The 21,788-nt window shown below is 38.2% G+C and overlaps 1 protein-coding gene across 4 annotated transcripts in view; it reads right to left on the bottom strand.

Annotated features, from left to right (window-relative positions):
• Positions 1 to 6,851: 6,851 nt before the first annotated feature.
• Positions 6,852 to 21,788, bottom strand: part of NETO2 (neuropilin and tolloid like 2) — a 63,527-nt gene continuing 48,590 nt past the window's right edge. For 2 of the 4 annotated variants that reach the window (XM_045076024.1, XM_045076023.1), the window contains exons 8-9: positions 12,790 to 12,903; positions 6,852 to 11,445 (exon numbers count right to left, since the gene is read on the bottom strand). In XM_045076024.1, coding sequence (XP_044931959.1) covers positions 10,865 to 11,445; positions 12,790 to 12,903 — 695 coding nt within the window. In that variant the 3' untranslated portion in view covers positions 6,852 to 10,864. The remainder of the gene's footprint in view (positions 11,446 to 12,789; positions 12,904 to 21,788) is intronic. The other 2 variants (XR_006605571.1, XM_045076025.1) reach the window with 2 other exon arrangements.

Consider the following 21,788-nt stretch of genomic DNA (forward strand, 5'->3'; position numbering starts at 1 on the left):
ATCCATATGTAGACATATTATATTGAAAAGGCAGGGGCAAAAAAAAAAAAAAGAAAGAAAGAAAGAAAAGAAAAGAAAAAAAGAAAAGGCAGTGGCACCTGGGTGGCTCAATTAGTTAAGCCACTGCCTTCGGCTCAGGTCATGATCCCAGAGTCCTGGGATCAAGTCCTGCATCGGGCTCCCTGCTCAGTGGGGAATCTGCTTCTCCCTTTGACCTTCTCACCTCTTATGCTCTCTCTCACTCTCTCACTCAAATAAGTAAGTAAAATATTAAACAAAGAAAAGAAAAGGCACAATAGTAAAGAATATTGTATAATCATTAAAAAGGAAAAGAGGTTATAAATAAAGAAATTTAGATCTATAAAAGAAGCCAGATCATCCTGTGATAAACACTGGGGGAAAATAACTGGCAATGTGACTTTTATACCCAGATAACCTATCATGCAACAATGAGGAAGAAATAAAGTTTCAGAAAAGCAAGAATTGGACAGATCACTAGGTAGAGTGTCCATAAATAAATTCCAAAGAAGACAGAAGGAAAGCGAGCCAGATGTGAAGTCTGGGATGCAAGAACATATGAAGAGCAAATGAACTGAAAAAACATAGAGAAAGGTCTATATATTCACTATAGAAACAAAAATATTGACCATTTGGTGGATTTATAAACAAGTTAGAACTAAAATAACATGTAAGATGGAAGGGGTAACTGAAGATATTATATGATTCTTGTTCTATCAGGGAGAAAGTAGGTAGATTAATTTTAGACTTGATGCATACATGAGAAAACATGAAGGTCAGTCACCAAAGTAAAAGGTAGATATATAACGACTACTTCTCCTCCCCCCCCCTTCTTCTTCTTCTCCTTCTCCTCCTCTCCCTCTTCCTTCCCTTCCTTCCCTCCTCCTCCTCCTTCTTTCTTCTTTCTCCTCCTCTTTCTTCTTCTTTTTTAAAGATTTTATTCATTTGGGGTGCCTGGGTGGCTCAGTGGGTTAAAGCCTCTGCCTTCAGCTCAGGTCATGACCCCAGGGTCCTGGGATCGAGCCCTGCATCAGGCTCTCTGCTCAGCAGGGAGCCTGCTTCCTCCTCTCTCTCTGCCTGACTCTCTGCCTGCTTGTGATCTGTCTCTCAAATAAATAAATAAAATCTTTAAAAAAAAAGATTTTACTCATTCATTTGACCCACAGAGAGAGTATAAGCAGGGGAAGAGCAGGGAGAGGGAGAAGCAGACTCCTGCTGAGCAGAGCCCAATGTGGGGCTTGAGGCCAGGCCCCTGGCATCATGACGTGAATTGAAGGCATATGCTTCACTGACTGAGCCACACAGGCAACCCTATAACTTCTAACCAATGTAGACATGGGAATAATAAAAACCAAATTTGGGCCCTCTGAGGGATGGGGCCAGAAGGAGGGAGATGAAACTGGGCGATGTTAACTAGGAGTCTGAGCCAATAGTGAGAATACTCACTATTCTTTGTAACTTTCCAGAAGTCTGAAGTATTTCTTTAAATTTAAATTCAACAGCTTGGGACACCTGAGTGGCTCGGTGGGTTAAGCCTCTGCTTTCAGCTCAGGTCATGATATTGGGTCCTGGTATTGAGTCCCACATCGGGCTCTCTGCTCAGCAGGGAGCCTGCTTCCCCGCCCCCCCACCCGCCTGCCTCTCTGCCTACTTGTGATCTCTCTTTCTCTCTCTGTCAAATAAATAAATAAATAAAAGAATCCAACAGCTTCTGGTTATTATTTGTTAAACCCTTTAATCTCTCTACAGCAGTGGTTCTCAACCAAGGTTGATTTGACCTCTCTGCCCCATGGTACCTGTGGACATATCTGGAGATATTTTTGTTAAGTGGGGGGCAGTGCTACAGGGACCTAGTGGGTAGAGGCCAAGACTGCTGGTTGACATCCCACAGTTCATAGAACATTCCCCCCCGCATAACAGAGAACAATTTGGCCCCAAATGTAATGGTACCAAGTTTGAGAAATACCACTCTTTTAGGATAAGAAATTTTTTCCTCCCCCTCCTATTTTATATTTTATTTTTTAAAGATTTTATTCATTTGACAGAGAGAGATAGACAGCAAGAAAGGGAACACAAGCAGAGGGAGTGGGAGAGGGAGAAACAGGCCACCTGCTGAGCAAGGACCCTGACCCAGGGCTTGATCCCAGGACCCCGGGATCATGACCTGACCTGAAGGCAGATGCTAAAGCAATTGAGTCACCCAGGCACCAGTCTCCTTTCCATTTCAAAGGAAATGAAACTCCATTTTGAAAATCATGAGAAGCAGAAATGATATCAGATGGTGACTTCATTCACAATAATTTCATGTACATAATTATTTTCAGAAAGTAAAAGTGTTGGATAAAGTCTTCAGGAAAAACACGAACTTTGTAAATAAGCAGTGTTAAAAATTAATTTACCTTTGGTTGATTGATAAAGTGCCATGAGCAAACCACCAACTTCTATAGGTTGCTTTCTACTGGAAATTATGAGATGAGGTTTCTATGAAATAATTCATTGCTTTCATTTTCTCCGTCAAGTAAGGGACAAAAAAGGTAACCGAGAAAGAGGTCGTTTTGTTCTTTTGTTTTCTTGTTAGTGGCACATTAGTATTCGACAGTGGTACTGTACTAAATTCTGGGGCTGCTACTGAAATGTCGTCATTAAATTCTGAGTTGACACATCTGGCACGCTGCCGAAATGCAGCTCAGTGTGTTATAGTGTAGATTACAGTCCAACAAATCAATGCTTTTCGATTGTGGCTTTATGTAAACCTGCAATTAAAAACAGTGTGCAATCACTTCTTTGCCTACCTGATGAGGGGAAGAGGAGCAAGTTGTTTTCCAGGGTGAAGAGGTGAGAATGCCAGCTTGAAATAGAAGCATTCTCTAACATATCCTTGAAGACATGGCTTTTGATAAAGGCAGTTTCTCTGTATACATCTTAGTCTACTACTACTCATACTGTTCAGGGAAGTTCCTTCCTTTTCGCTGACAGACTTGGAAGTTTCTTTTCTTTCTTTCTTTCTTTTTTTTTTTTTTTTAAAGATTTTATTTATATATTTGACAGACAGAGATCACAAGTAGGCAGAGAAGCAGGCAGAGAGAGAGGAGGAAGCAGGTTCCCCGCTGAGCAGAGAGCCCGATGCAGGGCTCGATCCCAGAGCCCCAGGATCATGACCTGAGCCGAAGGCAGAGGCTTTAACCCACTGAGCCACCCAGGTACCCCTTGGGAGTTTCTTTAAAGAAACGGTTTCTTAAAAAATCTGTGAGTATTTGTGGGCAACAAAACAAAAGCCATGAGGCCCCTAGTAGAAAAGCAGGCAACTTCTAATCCCACAGAAAATGAAAAGCTTCAAGCAGCATAGTATAGTCTCTGACTACAATCTAGCATTAAGAATGGCAGGACGGGGAATACCAAGATTCATTTGATGCCTCTTTTGCAGAGATCAGAGTACAAGGAACAGGTACATCCTATTTCTAGAGGCTAAGGTTTCATGGATTCATATTAGAAAAAGATTTAGGATACAATTATACCCACAGGGCAGAACAATGTCAGTAATAGCTGGCTTCAAATTCAAAGAAAAAATTTACACTCAGATACAATTAAAGATACAATTTTATCTTTATAGCAGGTAGCTGTGGCTGTCAGCCAGCTATTGAGAACAATTTCAGAAAGAAAAACTCTCCAGGGTTGGTCTTTCAATCACTTTGGCCAAAATAAAGCAAAGAAAGTCAAAGCAAAGCAAAACAAAGCAAAAAAAAAAAAAAAAATTTTTCCAAGAAATCTCTTTTCTATCACATCAGGAAGATCTCTCTATGGAAATGTTTTGGCCACATTTCTCATTTGGGGGGTAGGGAGGATCTGGACATGAAAGGCTAGTGACAGTCCCCTCCACCTTTTTTTTTTTGCAGGGGGTTTTCCATTGCCTTCTAAATTAGTTGTCCTAAGAATCACCTTTTTGGGGCGCCTGGGTGGCTCAGTGGGTTAAAGCTTCTGCCTTTGGCTCAGGTCATGATCCCAGGGTCCTGGGATCGAGCCCCATGGGCTCTCTGCACAGCGGGAAGCCTGCTTCTCCCTCTCTCTACCTGCCTCTCTGCATACTTGTGATCTGTCAAATAAATAAATAAAATCTTTTTAAAAAAATCACCTTTTCATGTAATGATAGAGTTATAACCAGCCCTGTAGTCTATAAACTGTTAATGTGATTAGGAATGAGCAAGATGTTGACTGGATTATAGGAATATCATATAGAATCTGAATAGAATTTTATCCTTTACTCATTTTTAGATAATTTCATTTTACTCAAAGGAGACTTGATGAGTCACTTAAAAGGGGCACTATTCAAGAGTTAGAATTTAACATAATTTACAATTCAAATATAGAATCAAATTCCTGTATTTTGCCATATTTCGGAGAGAACAGATCTAGGTAAGAGTTTTTATCTGTGGCTAGGGAGGCAAGGTTGCTGACAGGTTCATGCTGGAGGAAGACCAACTCTCCTTATTCCAAGTTGCCAGATTCAGGATGATATGCCCATTGCTTTGAGGACTTTTTTTTTTTTTTCTCAACTTAAAACATCATGTTAAATTTCATCAACTACTTTTCCCCTGGGGTCTATTTGGGATAGCCATTGTCCTTTTCTAGCTTTGTATTAGTTATTGATGGCTGTGTAACAAATTTCCCAAGGTTCAGCAGCTTGAAATAGTACACATCTTGGATTTCTGATCAGTGATCTCTCTTGGTATTCAAGGTCTTTTACAAGATACAATCAAGGTGTTGTCTGTGGTCATCTCAAGGCTCCCATGTACGGAGGATTTTCTTCCAGGCATGTTGCTGGCAAGATTCGTCTCTTTGAAGGTGGGTGGATTGAGGGCCTCTGTGCCATGTTAACTGTTGGCTTGAAATCCCCATCTCTTATCCCATGGGCCTCTCCATTGAGCAGCTCAGCACATGGCAATTGGCTTCATTCTGAGTAGGAAATCACAAAACTACTAATGGGTGAGCAAGACAGAAGCCAGCCTGTCACCTGGTCTCAGAAGTGACATGGCACTTTCGGCACATTCACTGGAAGCAGTTCCCAGATCCAGCTCACACTCAAGGTCAGGGAATGATACAATCTTGTGAACACCAGGAGGCAGGGATCATGGGAGCCATTCTAGAAACCTTCCACAAGCTTTACTCATTTTTTTATATTAAAAATACATGACAGAAGAAATAAGACTGCCTTTAGACTAGGAATGTAAAAACCAGAGGACGCTGCAGCAAGTTCACTATTGTTAGCTGTGAACATTTTCAGAGCTTAACTGTCTTCTAAGAGTCTGGAAAGAACTTCCCTACAATTCATGTGACTATTTTTCGGTTCAAAATTTGTGAATACTTCTCTGAAACACTGCTTAATATAATAGGACAAAGTCATCAGTTGAAGAATAGAACATTTGAAAAGCATGGTTCAATACCTAGATTTCTGATAAAAATTCCTTCTAGCAATCAGCAGTTACTCATAATGTTTCAATAAAGTATGTACCGGCTCAGTGGCCTGCTGGCACCAGATGTTACAGAGTATGACAAAGCTGGGCAGGTGAAAGCACTTTCAGATAAAAGCTGTTTCTTGATCCTAAATAACACAGAAAGTAAAATTGCTCTGTAGCTATTTGCAGAGACAGGCCAGTGGTAACTACTTTTTTCTTTCGTCTTTCTTTGCTCCTTGATCTGTGTCTGTATGATTGCAAAGCTTGGAGTTTTTGCCTTTCTTTGCTTTCTCCTCAGTATACACCTTTTGTGAAATCTACTCATCCATCTTTTCGAAGCTGTGGCCGTGATTGATGCACTCTGCACCTCAATAGGACACTGTGTTCTAACAACCAGCTCAGAAAGTCCTCACTGCCACGTCGGTAACACACTGCGTTGGTAGGCAACCTAACACTAAATTCACCTTAAAAAATTTTTTTTAACTTCACTGGAAGATTAATTTGAAGATTTAAATGGTCTAAGAGCCTAAGGATGCTTTTACTTTTTATTGTAACTAAGATTATTTTACTTTGGAAGCTGTTGGGTAGGAAATGCCAACTTCTCCCTACAAGGAAAAAGGATTCTTTGCCAATTCTAGAGACTCTGGAAAATGAGACAAGCAAGGAAATAAAAAAATAAGGTCTATTTCCAGTTCAAGGGTCATATTCTTTACTGTGAAGCATCCAATCCAGGATTACATAGAAGAGTTCTTACATGGTCTGGATATTCATCTCTATAAATTCACTGCTTTATTTATTTTTTATTTATTCATGGGAGACAGAGCGAGAGAGAGAGAGGCAGATGCAGAAGCAGGCTCCCCGCTGAGCAGGGAGCTCAATTCGGGACTCGATCCCAGGACCCTGGGATCATGACCCTAGCGAAAGGCAGACGCTTAACCGTCCAAGCCACCCAGGCACCCAAAATACACTGCTTTAAAAAAACATATACTTAAGGGACACCTGGGTGCTCAGTCAGTTAAGCGTCCAACTCCAGGCTTTGGCTCAGGGTTGTGAGATCAAGTCCTGTGTCGGGCCCCACACTCAGCACAGAGTTTGCTTGAGATTCTCCCTGTCCCTCCTCTCTCTCTCTGAAATAAACAGAATCTAAAAAAGAATTTACTCAAGACAGTATATACTAAACATGCACCCCAGCCATTAGCTTCTTGGGTTTTTATAGTCATTAAACAAATCACAGAAGTATATAAAAAGTGACTAAAAAAAGCAAATTCAGAATTTTTAATTTGTTGAGGTATATAAAACATGGGAAATTGATTTTGAAGGGACCATCTGAGGTCAACTTGTCACCGTGGCTCAGAACTCAAATCATTCGCCAAACTCAAGAGATACAGCACACAAATCTTTAATTTCTAGAGTATACATTGTTTCCTTTAGATTTAATAAAGATGACAAAAGCAAAACACTGAAGCTATTTTAAAAATCTAGTGCCAAACCTATAAATTGTTAACATTGTTTATTAAGAATTCACAGTAATTGTCTTGCAGTTTGCAGATGCCAAGAAGTCATGGCAACAAAATTATAGAATAGTGTTACATAGATTTAAAATAAAAAAAGTAAAATGCTTTGAAAAAAATTACTATAGAATAAATTACATTTTAAATCAGAATGACCGACAAGCTTACATGGGACATCTGGGCTGCTGTTTAGAGCTGCTTGACCTTTAAAACTTGGCAGCCAGCTAAAGCAGGGGAAAAACAGCAAAGGCAAGGCAAGAGTATAGGACTGGTTCTGAGATATGGGTACTCACTCCTCTTCTCTGGGCCTCAGAATTCTCCTTCGTGAAGTTGGAACAGATCACCTTTCTTAGATCTTAAAAGCCCCCAAACTCAAGGTCCCTTTCTCATCATGAACAGCACAGCAGACACCATTTTGTACGAGGGCATAATCCCCTTTGAGAATCACTCCTGGAATCACAACTAGGCTTTTCTCCTCTCCTGTTTCATCACTCCACACACTCCTGAAACCTAATTTATCCTGTTCATCAGACAACAGCAGAACTATAAAAATGTTCAGAAGCAGACATGTAGGAGGTTCTTTTAATGCCTAATAATTACATGCAACATGACAAAGACAGACACAAAAGCTGTTAACAAGTCAAAGTGAAAGGAGCCTTCTTAATCTCTTTCGTGTTGTAAAAGGTGGAAAATCTTCTGCTTTTTGTTAACCCTTTACGTTGAAGACTTCCCTGCACAAAAGGTGCATTTGTACACACTTCAGATGTTGGGCTCAGAGTTTCCTGCAATTTGTGGGCACTTGAGTGTTGAGATCTTGTGCTAAACTCAGGATCGTAGGTGAAAGGAAACCCAGCACTGGAGATGTTCTTAGGGCCACTTAGGAACTGAAGATATTCTCCCCTCCAGGTTTCCATTTTTTCCACTGTATGGTTAACAACTGGCTTCTATATTTTCTGTGAAGGGTGTAATAACTTCAACAAGATGGCTAAAGTTCATCTTCCATTACTAAAATTTATGGCTTTTACTTTAATAAACAATTTGTAAAGTTTTCTTACCGACTTCAAAGATGAGAGACTATATATTACAGCGATTAGCATTGTGCTGGTAATAATGCCTAAGAAAAGTTTCATTCTCTTCTCTTCCTGTAGTGTACCGCCAAGTAAATGTTTGGCTAAAAAATGTTTAAACAAGGCCTCATACCCATCTATACTTCGATGAAGGCCTACAATATGTGGCAGTTTAAGGCTGGCTCAGCGGATACTGATCATCTGCCTCTTCAGTTCTAACCCCCGTAAGACACAATGATCCAAACCCGATGATTTTAGACTGTATTAAAATGTGCCTTCACTAGATAAAGATTTACCGTTCTGACATCTCTCTGCATTTTGCATCTTTTTTTAAATTCTGAGGAAATGTTGTTCTATATAAAGATCCTCTTTCTTTAGTTGAAGAGAAAGCTAGTCTCTGCAGATAAGTTTGGGTCCTCTACTGTGAAAAACAAAAACTATTTCATTTCTTTTAGCAGCCAGAAACTTTAGAACCAAAATTGTTGTCCAAGCTTTACTTGCTAAGTGGAGTTGCCTGAAGCTACGTAGTTCTATGCTGTTTTAATGTTGAATGTCTTCTTTAAAGGCTCTATTTTGTAGGCCTCTTCATGCCCTTTTAAAAGAAAATAGGATACACATTTCAAAAAATATAGTTACAAGTGACTATAGTTAATGTAGTTAAGCATACTGTATTAGTTTCTATTACAATGTATGTGTTAAAGATGGACTTAACAGCTGTTTTTGTAATGGATATAATTTTACATAGAAAATATGCTAGTTTTCCTTCATGAGCATGAAGAATGAGATCACAGTTATATTAAATATTTACTATGCTGTTCAAATGTTGGCTGGCTACTAACTACTACTAGAATGCCTATTCAACATAGCTACTGAAAGAATTTCTATCTTATCTGGCTCTGGCTCATTAGATCAATGAATACTACATTCATTTAGTCTTTCTACCTTCCAAAATTGTATTTTTAAAACAGGAAATTACGCTGACTTTAAAAAATGTTAAATCATGAATATATAGTATTTATAGGTTTTCTTATCTCCTGGATATTATGTACTTTAAAAAACGAAAAATGTGATATAAGAAACATCTTGAAGGGGTATTTTATATGTATCATATGTAAAGGTCCCAGTTTTCACTAATCTGAGAAAACCCATAGATGTGCTATCTTAAAAAAATCAATGAAATTCAGTGAAACCTCAATCTCTCATTTCATTGAGAATTTACTACAAAAAATATCAAAATGAGAATTGACCTCTTTTAAATGGCATGTCTGTATTAGTTATAATTTGATAAACAGATTTCTTTCCATATTTATCTTAAGATTCAAAATCTCAGTGCAATAACATGATTGAAGAATCATGTAACAATGTATATTTTAATATAAGATTTGTGTAGTGATTTAGAATAAATAACACACAGTGAAAAATTTATCAGAAACTAAATGGAATAACAAAAGGAAACAAAAGCTTATGTACACATTACCAAGGTCTTTACAATAAGTTAATACGTGTAGTTCCGTCACAGCATATTTGTATACAAAGCCACTAATGTGAACACTGGAAGAAATCTCTCGTGTAGGTCTTTAATCTTGATTTAATAAAGTTTGCACAGTATCAAATAATATCAAAAGTCTAAAAAAACACAATGAGTTTTTATATCATGTTTATAAATTATTGTTTATATACCATAAAAAAACATAAGGTCAAAAGTGCAGTTTAAAAAAAAGTGGAAGTTGTTATTCTTGGTAAGAACTAGAAAAATGTATTGTCCCAAGTAAGAAGCAATCTGAAGGCTCTTAGAGTTTCTCAGGAATTTTCCTTGAACTATCATACAACCTTGGCTACTATATGCCATAACATATACCAGTACAAAGGGAGCAAAATCATCTTCTTATAAAAATATCAGGAAACACAAATCTGGTGATGAGAAATGCTGTAAAGAAACATAATTACAGGCCTCCCCCAAAATGAAAGAAACGACATTGCGCACAGGAATGAATAGGCCACCACTGCATGTGACCAAATTTGGGAAAATTCAAAGAATTTCTAGAAGTTTTAATCTTTTTCAAGTTTTTAGTCATGATGGGCAAGGGTGCATATATCCCAGGATTATGAAATCTTCTACTGTAAGACAAAAATATGACTTAAAGGTGATAAATCTTATCATCTACTATTCACAAAAGATAAGGACTAAGGATCCAGTAATTAAAAGGCAGCAGTATAGAAATTAGTCAAGAAGAAACAGATGGGTGCAACAGAACTCTGGGTCTTCATTGGCACTTAGCACAGTAACAAGTTATATTTTGACAAATTCTAGAACAAATGCCTGTATTGAAATATGTGTGGTACAGTAACCATATTTAAGAAACCAAAATGGTCAAATCATGGACTTAAAAAACAAATTAAATTTAAAGAAAAGAAAAACAAAAGGAATGTAGAGATGAATCTTATTTTTAAACTGATTGTGGGATCAAAATGTTGACAAGCTGTATCAACCAGAGCAGTTTCTTGTTGCTGAGCCTAATAGGCAGCCTGAGCCAGGCTCAGCACCACCATTCCCCTCTTCAGATACGGTTTTGCTCGTACCTTGTGTGTGTGACACCAAGCAATAGTGACTGTTACTTTGTTCATGGACTGGAGCAGGTCCCTTGATTGGTTTAACACATAGGCTGCCTGAGACAATAAAAGCTTCACCATTACAGTAGGTTAGTGGGAACGAAGGTCTTCTAGTTCTGATAGGAGAAAAGGGTTGGCGGCTGGAGTACGGGTGCTCAGTAGACTGCATACGTACACACTTAATAACTAATGTCCCCTTAGTAGAAGATTAAAAATCAATGGATATGGATGCTTGTGCAGAGTCTTCTCGCCCCCTGACATAAATCTCACAAGGAATCTCCTCCATTACTCTGTCTTCTAGGGCCTGTTCAGGGCACTCATGTGCCTGTTTGAAAGTGTAGCTACTTTTTTTGAAGGTGCTGTTAAATGTTTTCATTGGCTGTGGTTGTGCAAAATCATTTCGGAAAGGCAGTTCCATGGAACTCAGGTTGGTCCTGCTCTGTTTGACACTGGATGCCTGTGACCCACAGTGATGGTCATGGATGCAGCGGGAGGCGGTGGAGGAGCGCCGCATCTTCTGGTAGTTGTCCAGTTCTTCTGACAGGTCGGCCAAGTCTGCAGAAATCTCTTTGTCCCTTAGGGAGAACAGTTCATAATGAGGAGGATCAAACACTTCCTGAAATCCAGTTTTATTAAATGCAGTTTTGCAAGCCATGACCTTTTTTCGAGGCTGTTTCACTTGTACTAAAATAGAAATAATGAGAAGGACCAAGACAATCCCTGATGTGATGCCAATAATTGTTCCATGGGTTTTAGTGACTTGTTCAAACAGTCCTGCTTTTTTCTTTTCTGTAGAAAGAGAAACAATAAGCCTTTCAAAATTCATTGGGTTCTGTCACAAGTTGGTAAAATATTTTTAGGTAAAGCAGAACACGTGGGTCAAATATACTACAGATGATGCCATTTAAAATTAGGTTTATAAACAAATAAAACAATCCCATTAAGATTTCTGGTTAAACGAACCAACAATATAGTCGGATAGATTACATAAAAGAAAAAGGACTTGGTTCTTTACTCAGAAGGTACATGAAGGCATACAATTTGCAAATCAAATTAAAAACATGAATCTAGGGGCTCCTGGGTGGCTCAGCTGGTCAAGCGTCTGACTTCAGCTCAGGTCATGATCTCCAGGTCCTGGGATCGAGCCCCGAATCGCGTTCCCTGCTCAGTAGGGAGTCTGTTTCTCCCTCTCCCTCTGTCTCTCCCCTCACTTGTGCTCTCTCAAATACATAAATAAAATCTTAAAAAAATAAAATAGAAAAATAAAAACATGAATATAGAGGAAATGCCCAAAGAAATACTCTTATTCTATCAGGTCAGGTCAGCTTTCTGCTCTGTGGTGTCTGGCCAACTGCCACATTTAAGTATATCACAGTATTCCTTTCTTTTTTTTCCCCCACAGTATTTCTACTGATGGCCATCAGCAAGACAGGACTAAAGTGACCAAGCTAACCCATTGAGGTATATCATCAAGATCCAACCTTTGAATGATTATCTGAAAATACTTCAAGTCAAGTACTTAAGCCATATCAGATCACACTAAATTCTCATAGTAAGATATTCACTGAACTCTTGGAGGATAGAAGGCAGGTAAACTTTAAGACTGAGATAGTGATTTGACAATGCCTGTAGATATTCAGTTATTACCACAAGTCACCTTAGATATACACTAGAAATATAGCATAGAAAATTTTATAAAATGAAAAAGCAGTTCTTACTAGCCTGCTTTTACTGCTTTTTAAGACTGAATCCATCAGTATTTTTAAATAGTATTACTGTATAATTTTAAAAATATTAGGTCACTTTCTAAATTATTCTGAGAATAAGGTATCTTTACAATACGAATGACTAAAATAACGCATGAAATACCGTGACAGATTTTTGAACAACTTCAGATAAAAAACATAGTACATAAAAAAAAGAATACTTTCATTGAGAATAAATATTTTTTCTTTGCTTTTACCACATACCAGAGATGCATGATCTATTTAAAGGAACAGTTATATTCTATGTTTCCATTTGGGCCAAAGCAGCTATGCTAAGCACAGTTATAGAGAACATTTTAAGCGTTTCTTAATGAAGGGCAATGGCCACTTTTCTCTCAAAAAGGTTGGCCTTTGCCAGCGCACTCACCTTTACAGTGATTTTCATCCCAAGGGTATGCACAGTTCTGAACACCGTTACAGACTAAAGAATTATTGATGCACATGTTGCTGTGGCAGAAGAAAGTGCTACCTGTGCAGGGAGCTGCAGGAAAGAAGAAGTTTGTTGCTAAGAACTCATCCTGGTTTACTGACCCTTCCTCCTTCCATGAGTACCCTCTGTACTAGAGACGCAGTAAGACAAGGGCCAGTACTCTCTGAGATGGTCTGAGGTAAACACTTTTTACTCCAGCTGGGTGCCAAACGTCATTTTTAGCGTAATGAGAATATGAATACATTTGCCATGGTGCTTACGGAACTAGCATACAGCCTGGAAAATTTTTTCAAAATGTTAAAAGAAAATGTTGGTGAGGATGTGGAGACTCTGGAACCCTTGGTGCACTGCTGGGGGAAATGTGAAACAGTACAGCTGTTGTGGTGAACAGGATGGGGTTTCCCCCAAATTCCCACCCATTACTGTCTGCTCCAGCAATTCCACGCCCAGGTGCATACCCCAAACACTGGAAAGCAGGGGCTCGAACACAGAGTACACCAGTGATCACAGCAGCATTAGTCACAAAGCCTACAGCAGCATTATTCCACCAAAAGGCGGAAACAACCTAAATAAATGTCTGTTGATGGGTGAATGGGTAACCACAGTGAGGTACACACATAAGTAATGGACTATTATTCAGGGTTAAAATTCAGAAGAAAATTCTGACAAATGCTACAACATGGATGAATCTTGGAGACAACATGCTTGAAAGAAGCCAGACACAAAAGAACAAATTATGTATGAGTCCAGGTATAGGAGGTATCCAGCGTGTTAGTTCATTGAAAGGAAGAGAGAACATCAGCTACCAGGCCCCAGGAGAGGGGAATGGGGCGTTGGATGGGACAGTTTCAGCCGGGGATGCTCAAAAATTTCCGGAAATGGACAGTGCTGATGGGTGCACAAAGATATGAATGTACCTAGTGCCACTCAACTACGCACTTAAAAATGGTTACAACGGCAAATTTTATGTAAATGGTTACAACAGCAAATTTTATGTTACGTAGATTTTACCAGAAAAAAAAAAAAAATCACTCCTTGGAATTTGTAAGTTAAATTTTTTAAAATGATAAAGATATATGGACTATATACCATGTAACTTCGTGTTTTATGTAAACTGTTCTGTTCTTCAGCCTGAAATGTCTCCTCCTTCCTTCCTGGTGACTACCTGCTCATCTTTCAAGAACACTGAAAATGCAGCCCTCTCTGTGAAGATTCCCTCAATTCTCCTAGGTACCTAGTGTGACTCCTGTGTTCCTGTCATACTCTAAGATGTGCTTCTATTTAACACTTCTCCTGTATATGTAAACATTTGTTACACTACATTATGACTCGGTGTGTTTACTTCTATTAAGAAATAAAGTCCTGGACTGGAGACAAAAGTACCAACATAGTAATAGTGTGTTTTTCAGTATAAAGACATATACACAAGAATCTGAAAGCCAGGAGGCATGATGGCTTTTCTCTCACATTCACAGAAGCCCGTAAAAATCAACTAATCATTGTGACTTCCAGAAATATAATAAAGCAAAATGCATTTCCTGTCTAAAAAATTCTACATTTATGATAGGTATCTCATCAAAGAAAGAAAACTGAACACCACTCTCTATTATACTGATAGACCTCAAATATTTTTATATTTTTTTTAAAAGCTTATTTTCAAGATGAAAAGAAATACATAAAATTTTATAGGACTAATAATAACTGGATTTCCTCCCCTAAATATTATCTTTTTAAAAAACAAATGTACAATGAACCTTATCAAAACAGTGAATTTAGTATTTCTTTCCCCTCTAAAGAGAAGGCTTTCTCTTTAGGTTACAAACACAGGAAGTTTTGGAATACAACACAATACACATTGTCCAACTGCATCACCAGTAATAAAACCGACAGTTTGGCAAACATAAACAAACAAACAAACAAGACTGTTTGGTATCCACCTGCTTGATTTTACCAGATTTTACCAGAAATCTGGTATTTCTCAATTTGGCTCTGAAGATGGGCTGGAAAAATAGGTATTTATTGAGACCACAGGAATATTATCAAAAGGACAAGAAATAAGTGTCAGTGGAGATGTAGAAAAATGGGACCCCTTGTGCACTGTTGGTGGGAATGCAAACTGGTGCAGCTACTGTGGGAAACGGTATGGAGGTTTTGAGGTTCCTCAAAAAGTTAAAAATTAAAAATAGAATTACTATATAATCCAGCCATTCCACTCTTGGATATTTATCCAAAGAAAATGAAAACCCTAATTCAAAAAGATATAGAACACCCCTATGTTCACCGCAACATCATTAACAATAGTCAAGATACGGCAGAAACCTCAGTGTCCATAAATGGATGAATGAATAAAGATGTACTACATAGGGGTGCCTGGGTGGCTCAGTAGGTTAAAGCCTCTGCCTTTGGCTCAGGTCATGATCCCAGGGTCCTGGGATCGAGCCCTGCATCAGGCTCTCTGCTCATCAGGGAGCCTGCTTCCTCCTCTTTCTTTGCCTGCCTCTCTGCCAAATAAATAAATAAATAAAATCTTAAAAAAAAAAAAGATGCAATACATATATAAATTGGAGTAATGGATGGAACTAGAGGGTATTATGCTAAGCGAAATGAGTCAATCAGAGAAAGACAATTTTCGTATGATCTCAGTGATATGAGGAATTTGAGAAACGAGACAGAGGATCACAGGGGAAAGGAGGGAAAAATGAAACAAGACAAAACCAGAGAGAGACAAACTATAAGAGACTCTTAATCTCAGGAAACAGTGTTACTAAAGTGGAGGGGGCTGGGGGAATGGGGTGGCTGGGTGATGGACATTGGGGAGGGTATGTGCTATGACAAATGCTGTGAATTGTGTAAGACTGATGAATCACAGACCTGTACCACTGAGACAACTAAAACGTTATGTTAATAAAAATGAAAATGTTTCTACAAAACAAAAACTGGAGTATTACTGAGCCATAAAAGAGTGAGATCTTGCCATTTGTGACAACATGGATAGACTGAAAGGGTATGCTAAGTGAAATTAGTTAGAGAAAGACAAATACATATGATTTCACTTATATGTGGATTCTAAAACAAACAAATTCACCAACAAAACAGAAAGACACATAGATCTAGAGAACTAATGGTTGCCAGAGGGAAGGGGATGGGGAGACAGGACAAAGTAGGGCAAGGGGCCTAAGAGGCACAGTCTTTCAGTTATAATATACGTAAGTCACAGGGATGTGATGTACAGCACAGGGAATATAGTCGATAATATTGTAACAACTTTGTATAGTGACAGATGAAACCTAGACTTATTGTGGTGATCATTTCATAATGTATGTAAATATCAAATCACTGAAACTAATACCATATTGGATGAATGTCAGTTATTCTTCAAGTAAAACAAAAAATAACACCCAAAATTGCTTTGAGATTAGAGGGCAAATATATAATCTCTCTCTAAGGCAGAATCCCCAAAAGGTAAAAGTCACCCAAGTTCTAGTTCAGCAGGCTAATCATTGATGATTAACTACTATGAGCCAGGATTGGTGAAACCCTTCTCCTTCCCCATTATAAACTACATTGAGTTTCAGCACGAGTTTTATCCATATACAATTAAATACTCTTTGTAAAAAAACTTTTAGACTTTCTTATTTGCTGGGTACTTACCCACTCCTGTTCAAGTATAATAACCCCTAGGTGGCTCTAATGACTCAAGAATTTAAAATAAAATAGCTAAGAACTGTGAGTTTGGGAAATAGTGCTATGAAACAGAGAGAAGAGATAATGATGGACTAGTAATTAATAAAAATTGTTTCTGTTATTAGTTAACCTGTCTAACTTAAAATTTTAACTGACTCCCTGGGTCTCTGCTTCCTCTTTTTAAATGAGTGGGCTGGACTACCGGGTATTTCAGACTTCTGGTTCTCAAATCAATGAGACTGGGGCACGTGGGTGGCTCAGTCAGTTAAGTGTCTGCCTTCAGCTCAGGTCTTGATCAAGCCCCGTGTTGCGGGGGAAGGTCCCTGCTCAGTGGGCAGTCTACTTCACCCTCTCCCTTTGCCCCTCCCCACCATTCGTGTTCTCTGTCTCTCAAATAAGAAAATCTTAAAAAAAAAAAAAAAAAAAAGACTTAAAAAAAAAGATTTTATTTACTCATTTGACAGAGAGAGATCACAAGTAGGCAGAGCAGCAGGCAGAGAGAGAGGGGGAAGCAGGCTCCCCACTGAGCAGAGAGCCTGATGTTGGGCTTGATCCCGGGCCCCGAGATTGTGACCTGAGCTGAAAGTAGAGGCCTAACCCACTGAGCCACTCAGGTGCCCCTCAAATAATAAAATTTTGTTGTTGTTGTTAATAATACATATTTATTTGATTTGATTTTTTATTCATTTAATTTTTATTTTTTATTTTTTATTAACATATAATGTATTATTAGCCCCAGGGTACAGGTCTGTGAATTGCCAGGTTTACACACTTCGTAGCACATACCTTTCCCAATGTCCACAACCCCACTACACTCTTCCTACCTCCCTCCCCCCGGCAACCCTCAGTTTGATTTTTTGAGATTATCAAATAATAAAATCTTAAAAACAAAAATAAAATCGATGAGACAGAAATTAGTGGTCTCAATCATGTTGATACTTCTATTCTCAATCATGTTGATACTTCTATTCTCAGAAGAATCATGTATATAACCAGTACTTTACTCAGAGACTGAATCCACCAAATGGTATTATTTAACCATTAAGTATTTCATGATTCTTTAAGAAATGCTTAGGGGCACCTGGGTGGCTCAGTGAGTTGAGGCCTCTCACTTTGGCTCAGGTCATGATCCCAGGGTCCTGGGATAGAGCCCTGCATCGGGCTCTCTTCTCAGCAGGAAGCCTGTTTCCTCCTCTCTCTCTTCCTGCCTCTCTGCCTACTTATGATCTCTATCTGTCAAATAAATAAATAAAATCTTAAAAAAAAAAGAAAAGAAAAGAAAAGAAATGCTTGATGGTTTCAAAGCTTATCGTTAAGGACAAAAGATACCAGTTATGTAAATAAGCCATTAGGTTGAGGACAGAAAAGCCAAGGACAAGGTATGTTGGTATTTTATTTCAGTACACAATCAGCTAGTGTAACTACCTCAGCTCTGTCCCATAGATCATAAAATTATATTACACTCAGGTGTGCACTTTAACATAACCAGTGGCCTAGAGAACACACAGTAGTTTTGGATACTTCTAAAAACTGGGGTTTTCCGTTTTGTTTATATGTCATACCACAACTCTTTTTCATACTATATCACATTACCTACTGACCTCTCTAATTTTACTAGTCTTATCCAGTTCACAAACAAAGAGATATGGAACAAAAGCTATTTTCAAGATGGGCTGAGTGAGGTTATAAGCAGCACTGTGGCTTCTAGGTATTCTGATTTTGAATCAAACTATCATTAGGTCTTAAAGTTTATCCATAGAACATTGTGTGACACAGAATATTTTGAAGTCTCTTTATAATCCTCAAAAGGGGGGAACAAAGGTTTTCTGGTCAGTGTTTCTCATTGATTGAACAGTGAGTTGAAAACACCCTCAGTTTTTATTAAAGAGTTCTTTACAACTGCTTCTCACATTATTTAAAGCAATTAGAAAGCAGCGCTGACATCGTCAGATACTGTTTTGTAGAAATGTATTATACTCATAATTATAGATGTGTTAAGCTCTATGGATTTTCAGTGGACAAGCAGAGCTGTTTAAAAAGAGAATTGAAGTATCAGTTACTGACATGGGATGCTAATGACATACTTCAACTAAGAACTATAAAAAATGGTTGAATTACTGGAATTTTAAGTAAGGGACAAAGAGACTTGCAAAAATAGTGCCAGTTATAAACTCTTTTCTACTTATAGCCTGAGGACTTTCTACTGGGTCATGGTGTGAGAAAGAAGAAGGGTTAGGCTTTCAGTCCCCCTCGCTTTCTCATGAGATGTGGCAATGGTGCTGAGAGATGGTCTGTCCCTCAACGAGGCCTGCAGGACCGCCACAGGCAGTATGTCACTGAGAATCCCATTATGGATTTATTCTAACAAAAATAACTTCTGCTGCTTTCACAGTTGTAGTCCTAGAAATTATTTTCCTAAAACCATATCCTGTCTTGAAGGGTGAGATATATATTAGTATTCAGTGCTTGGGAAGTACTGTTCTGTATCATTCGTTTTAGCCAAGTTATATTATTTTAGTCATATCTATAATCTATAATGGGTAGAATTAGTCCATCCATATAAACCTTTTCTAAAATATTGATTGTTTTCATGAATGGATTCATAACAATTACACATCATTAATAGCTTAGAGAAAAACAAAAGAGTTTAACACTTTTTTTTTTTTTAAAGATTTTATTTATTTATTTGACAGAGAGAGAGATTACAAGTAGGCAGAGAGAGAGAGGAGGAAGCAGGCTCCCTGCTGAGCAGAGAGCCCGATGCGGGACTCGATCCCAGGACCCTGAGATCATGACCTGAGCCGAAGGCAGCGGCTCAACCCACTGAGCCACCCAGGCGCCCCAAGAGTTTAACACTTTGAATCAATGATGAGCACATAAAAATGTACTATTTGGAGCTCTCTAAGGTGCTTATTAAAAGGAGATTTCCAAACTGGGACTTTTGTTTTATAAAAACTTACAAAGTCCTTTATTTGATCATATACATGACTTTTTGATTTTTGGAGGGATAGTTTTCCTGTTCTTCATGGATAATAAAGCTAAATTTAGGATATGGAGCTAAGTCTTATATTTAGTGATTATTGTGAAGATATAACTTGAGGGAGACTTTCCACGTATTTACTTATCAGATCTGTGCTGATGGAGAAATCATTAGTGTCTATAGAGAAATACCTTAACTAAAACACATTAGAGAAGAATTTTGCTTTTAAGATTTGTATCAGTGATGCCCAAAATAAATACAATGCGAGCCAAAATGTGACCAAGTAGCCACATTATAAAGATCTTTAAAAAGAAACAGTTGGAATGAATTTTACTAATAGCTTATTTAACCCAATATATCTGTGCAGAAAAGAGTTACTAAGCGGGACTGAGGCCACTACCTTCAGAAGGGTCTGTGTGCAAGGTTGGCCCTTAGTTCTGACTGATAAGGTTCATGATGCCTAGAGTTTGTGTGAACAATGTCATTTATGCTGAATACCTTCTTTCCTTCTGTGAGTCCACAATTTTGGTACAGACAACGCAGGAAGTGTCTGTGAGACCAGTTCCTAGTAAAAACCTTGGGTGCTGAACTCGAATGGGCTTCTCTGGACATTGTCTCATAGACACTGTCTATGTTACTGCATTTTTTGTTGCTGGAGAAACACATGCTCAGTGTGTCCTTCATACGAGGGAGTGAGCATTGAGGAACGCTGTGAGGACTTCTCTGACAGGACTCGGACAGTAACTCCCATTTGTTGGTCACATATCCTTTACTGTCAGAAATCTCAGCTGTAACTCTTCAAATACATGCAGAGTCCTGTGAGTCTTTCTAGCAAATCACCTAACATGTGGGTGGTGTTGGGGAGCCCTGAAACAATCCCCAAAACACTCTCATTTAACACATATAAAATATTCATGAGGTATTTTACATTATTTCCTGCCAAGTCATTGAAATCCAAGACTTATCTTTATAAATATAGCACATTTCAACTTAGATGGGCCACATTATGAGTGTTCAACAGCCACATGGGGCTGCTGGACATGACTGGAAAGCGCAGGTACACGATGCTGGGAATAAATAAACTGAGGAGAAAGGGAAACGGCTGAAAGGCTTTCTTGCTAACTGAAACTATATCTTTGTATCAAGCACTGCTTTGTAGTTATTTGAAGAAGTGAAGCAGCCTTTACATAGCAGTTTTTTTTCAAGTGTGAAAAGTTGATAGGCCCCTGACTATGGAAGTTAGCCTCCCTTCTCCATAGCCTCCACACTCCAGTTGAAACAAGGTTCTGATTATGTCAAAATTCCCCAATGCCTGTGATAGGAACTCTAATTTTAGCCTTTAATTTAAAGGCCATCTAACTTTGGTTTTGGTCTACCTCTCTTGACATATTTTTCCTCTCTTCTTTCTTCTACCACTTCTTCTGATCAAATAAGCCTGGGCTGTATGTGTTTTGTTCATTCCATAGCCTGTTTGGAATAACAACCTCAGTTATTCAACATTTCTACCTTCTAAAATCTACCTGCCCTCAAGGATAAATAAACTCAAAGGCCCTCCTTTCAAGGACTACTTGCTCCATAATTGATGCTGTCTACTAGAAGTAACCTAGATATTTAATCAGGAAGCACTTCATTTTCTGTCTCAAACAGTGTTTGTTATTGTTATTCCTGCAACTGCCCCATTTGCATGTATGTTACCTCACTTGAAAGACCATCCTTTAGAGCAGGGACTGTTTCATTCATTTTCGTATCTTCATAGCAAACACAGTATCTCATACGATAAATGTTAAATAAATGAATGGAAGGCAAGTAGGAAGGCTGATTGGCTAAATTGGCTTCATAACCCAACTAGCCATCCGGCAATTCATCAAGTCTTTTAAATTATAGATGGAAGAGTTCAGTTATGATAAAGCTTATGTAGGTCACATACAATCATAATCTTAACAAAGAATCCATGGAATAATAATAATAATATAATATCTTAAAATTATATCTCTTTCTCTTATGAGAACAATACAGAAGATATACACTTATTTTTAAAATATACGTGGCATGAACATACACAGTCACCTATACTGGGGCAGTGTGGATAAGTCTTTAAATGGTAATTTTTTTCATACAGAGGTGACCGTGAGGAAAGGGACTAGTCAGAGGGCTTAATCAGCACTATCCAAATATAGATTAAAGTTAAACCAAGCCAGTCAAAACCTAGCCAAACACATGATGGTATTTTTGAAAGCAGTTTTTCAAAAAATATCAAAGCTAATTAATATGA

Source organism: Mustela putorius, unplaced genomic scaffold (assembly GCF_011764305.1).
Source record: "Mustela putorius furo isolate JIRA1106 unplaced genomic scaffold, ASM1176430v1.1 tig00000174_pilon_pilon_pilon, whole genome shotgun sequence".
Taxonomy (NCBI): domain Eukaryota; kingdom Metazoa; phylum Chordata; class Mammalia; order Carnivora; family Mustelidae; genus Mustela; species Mustela putorius.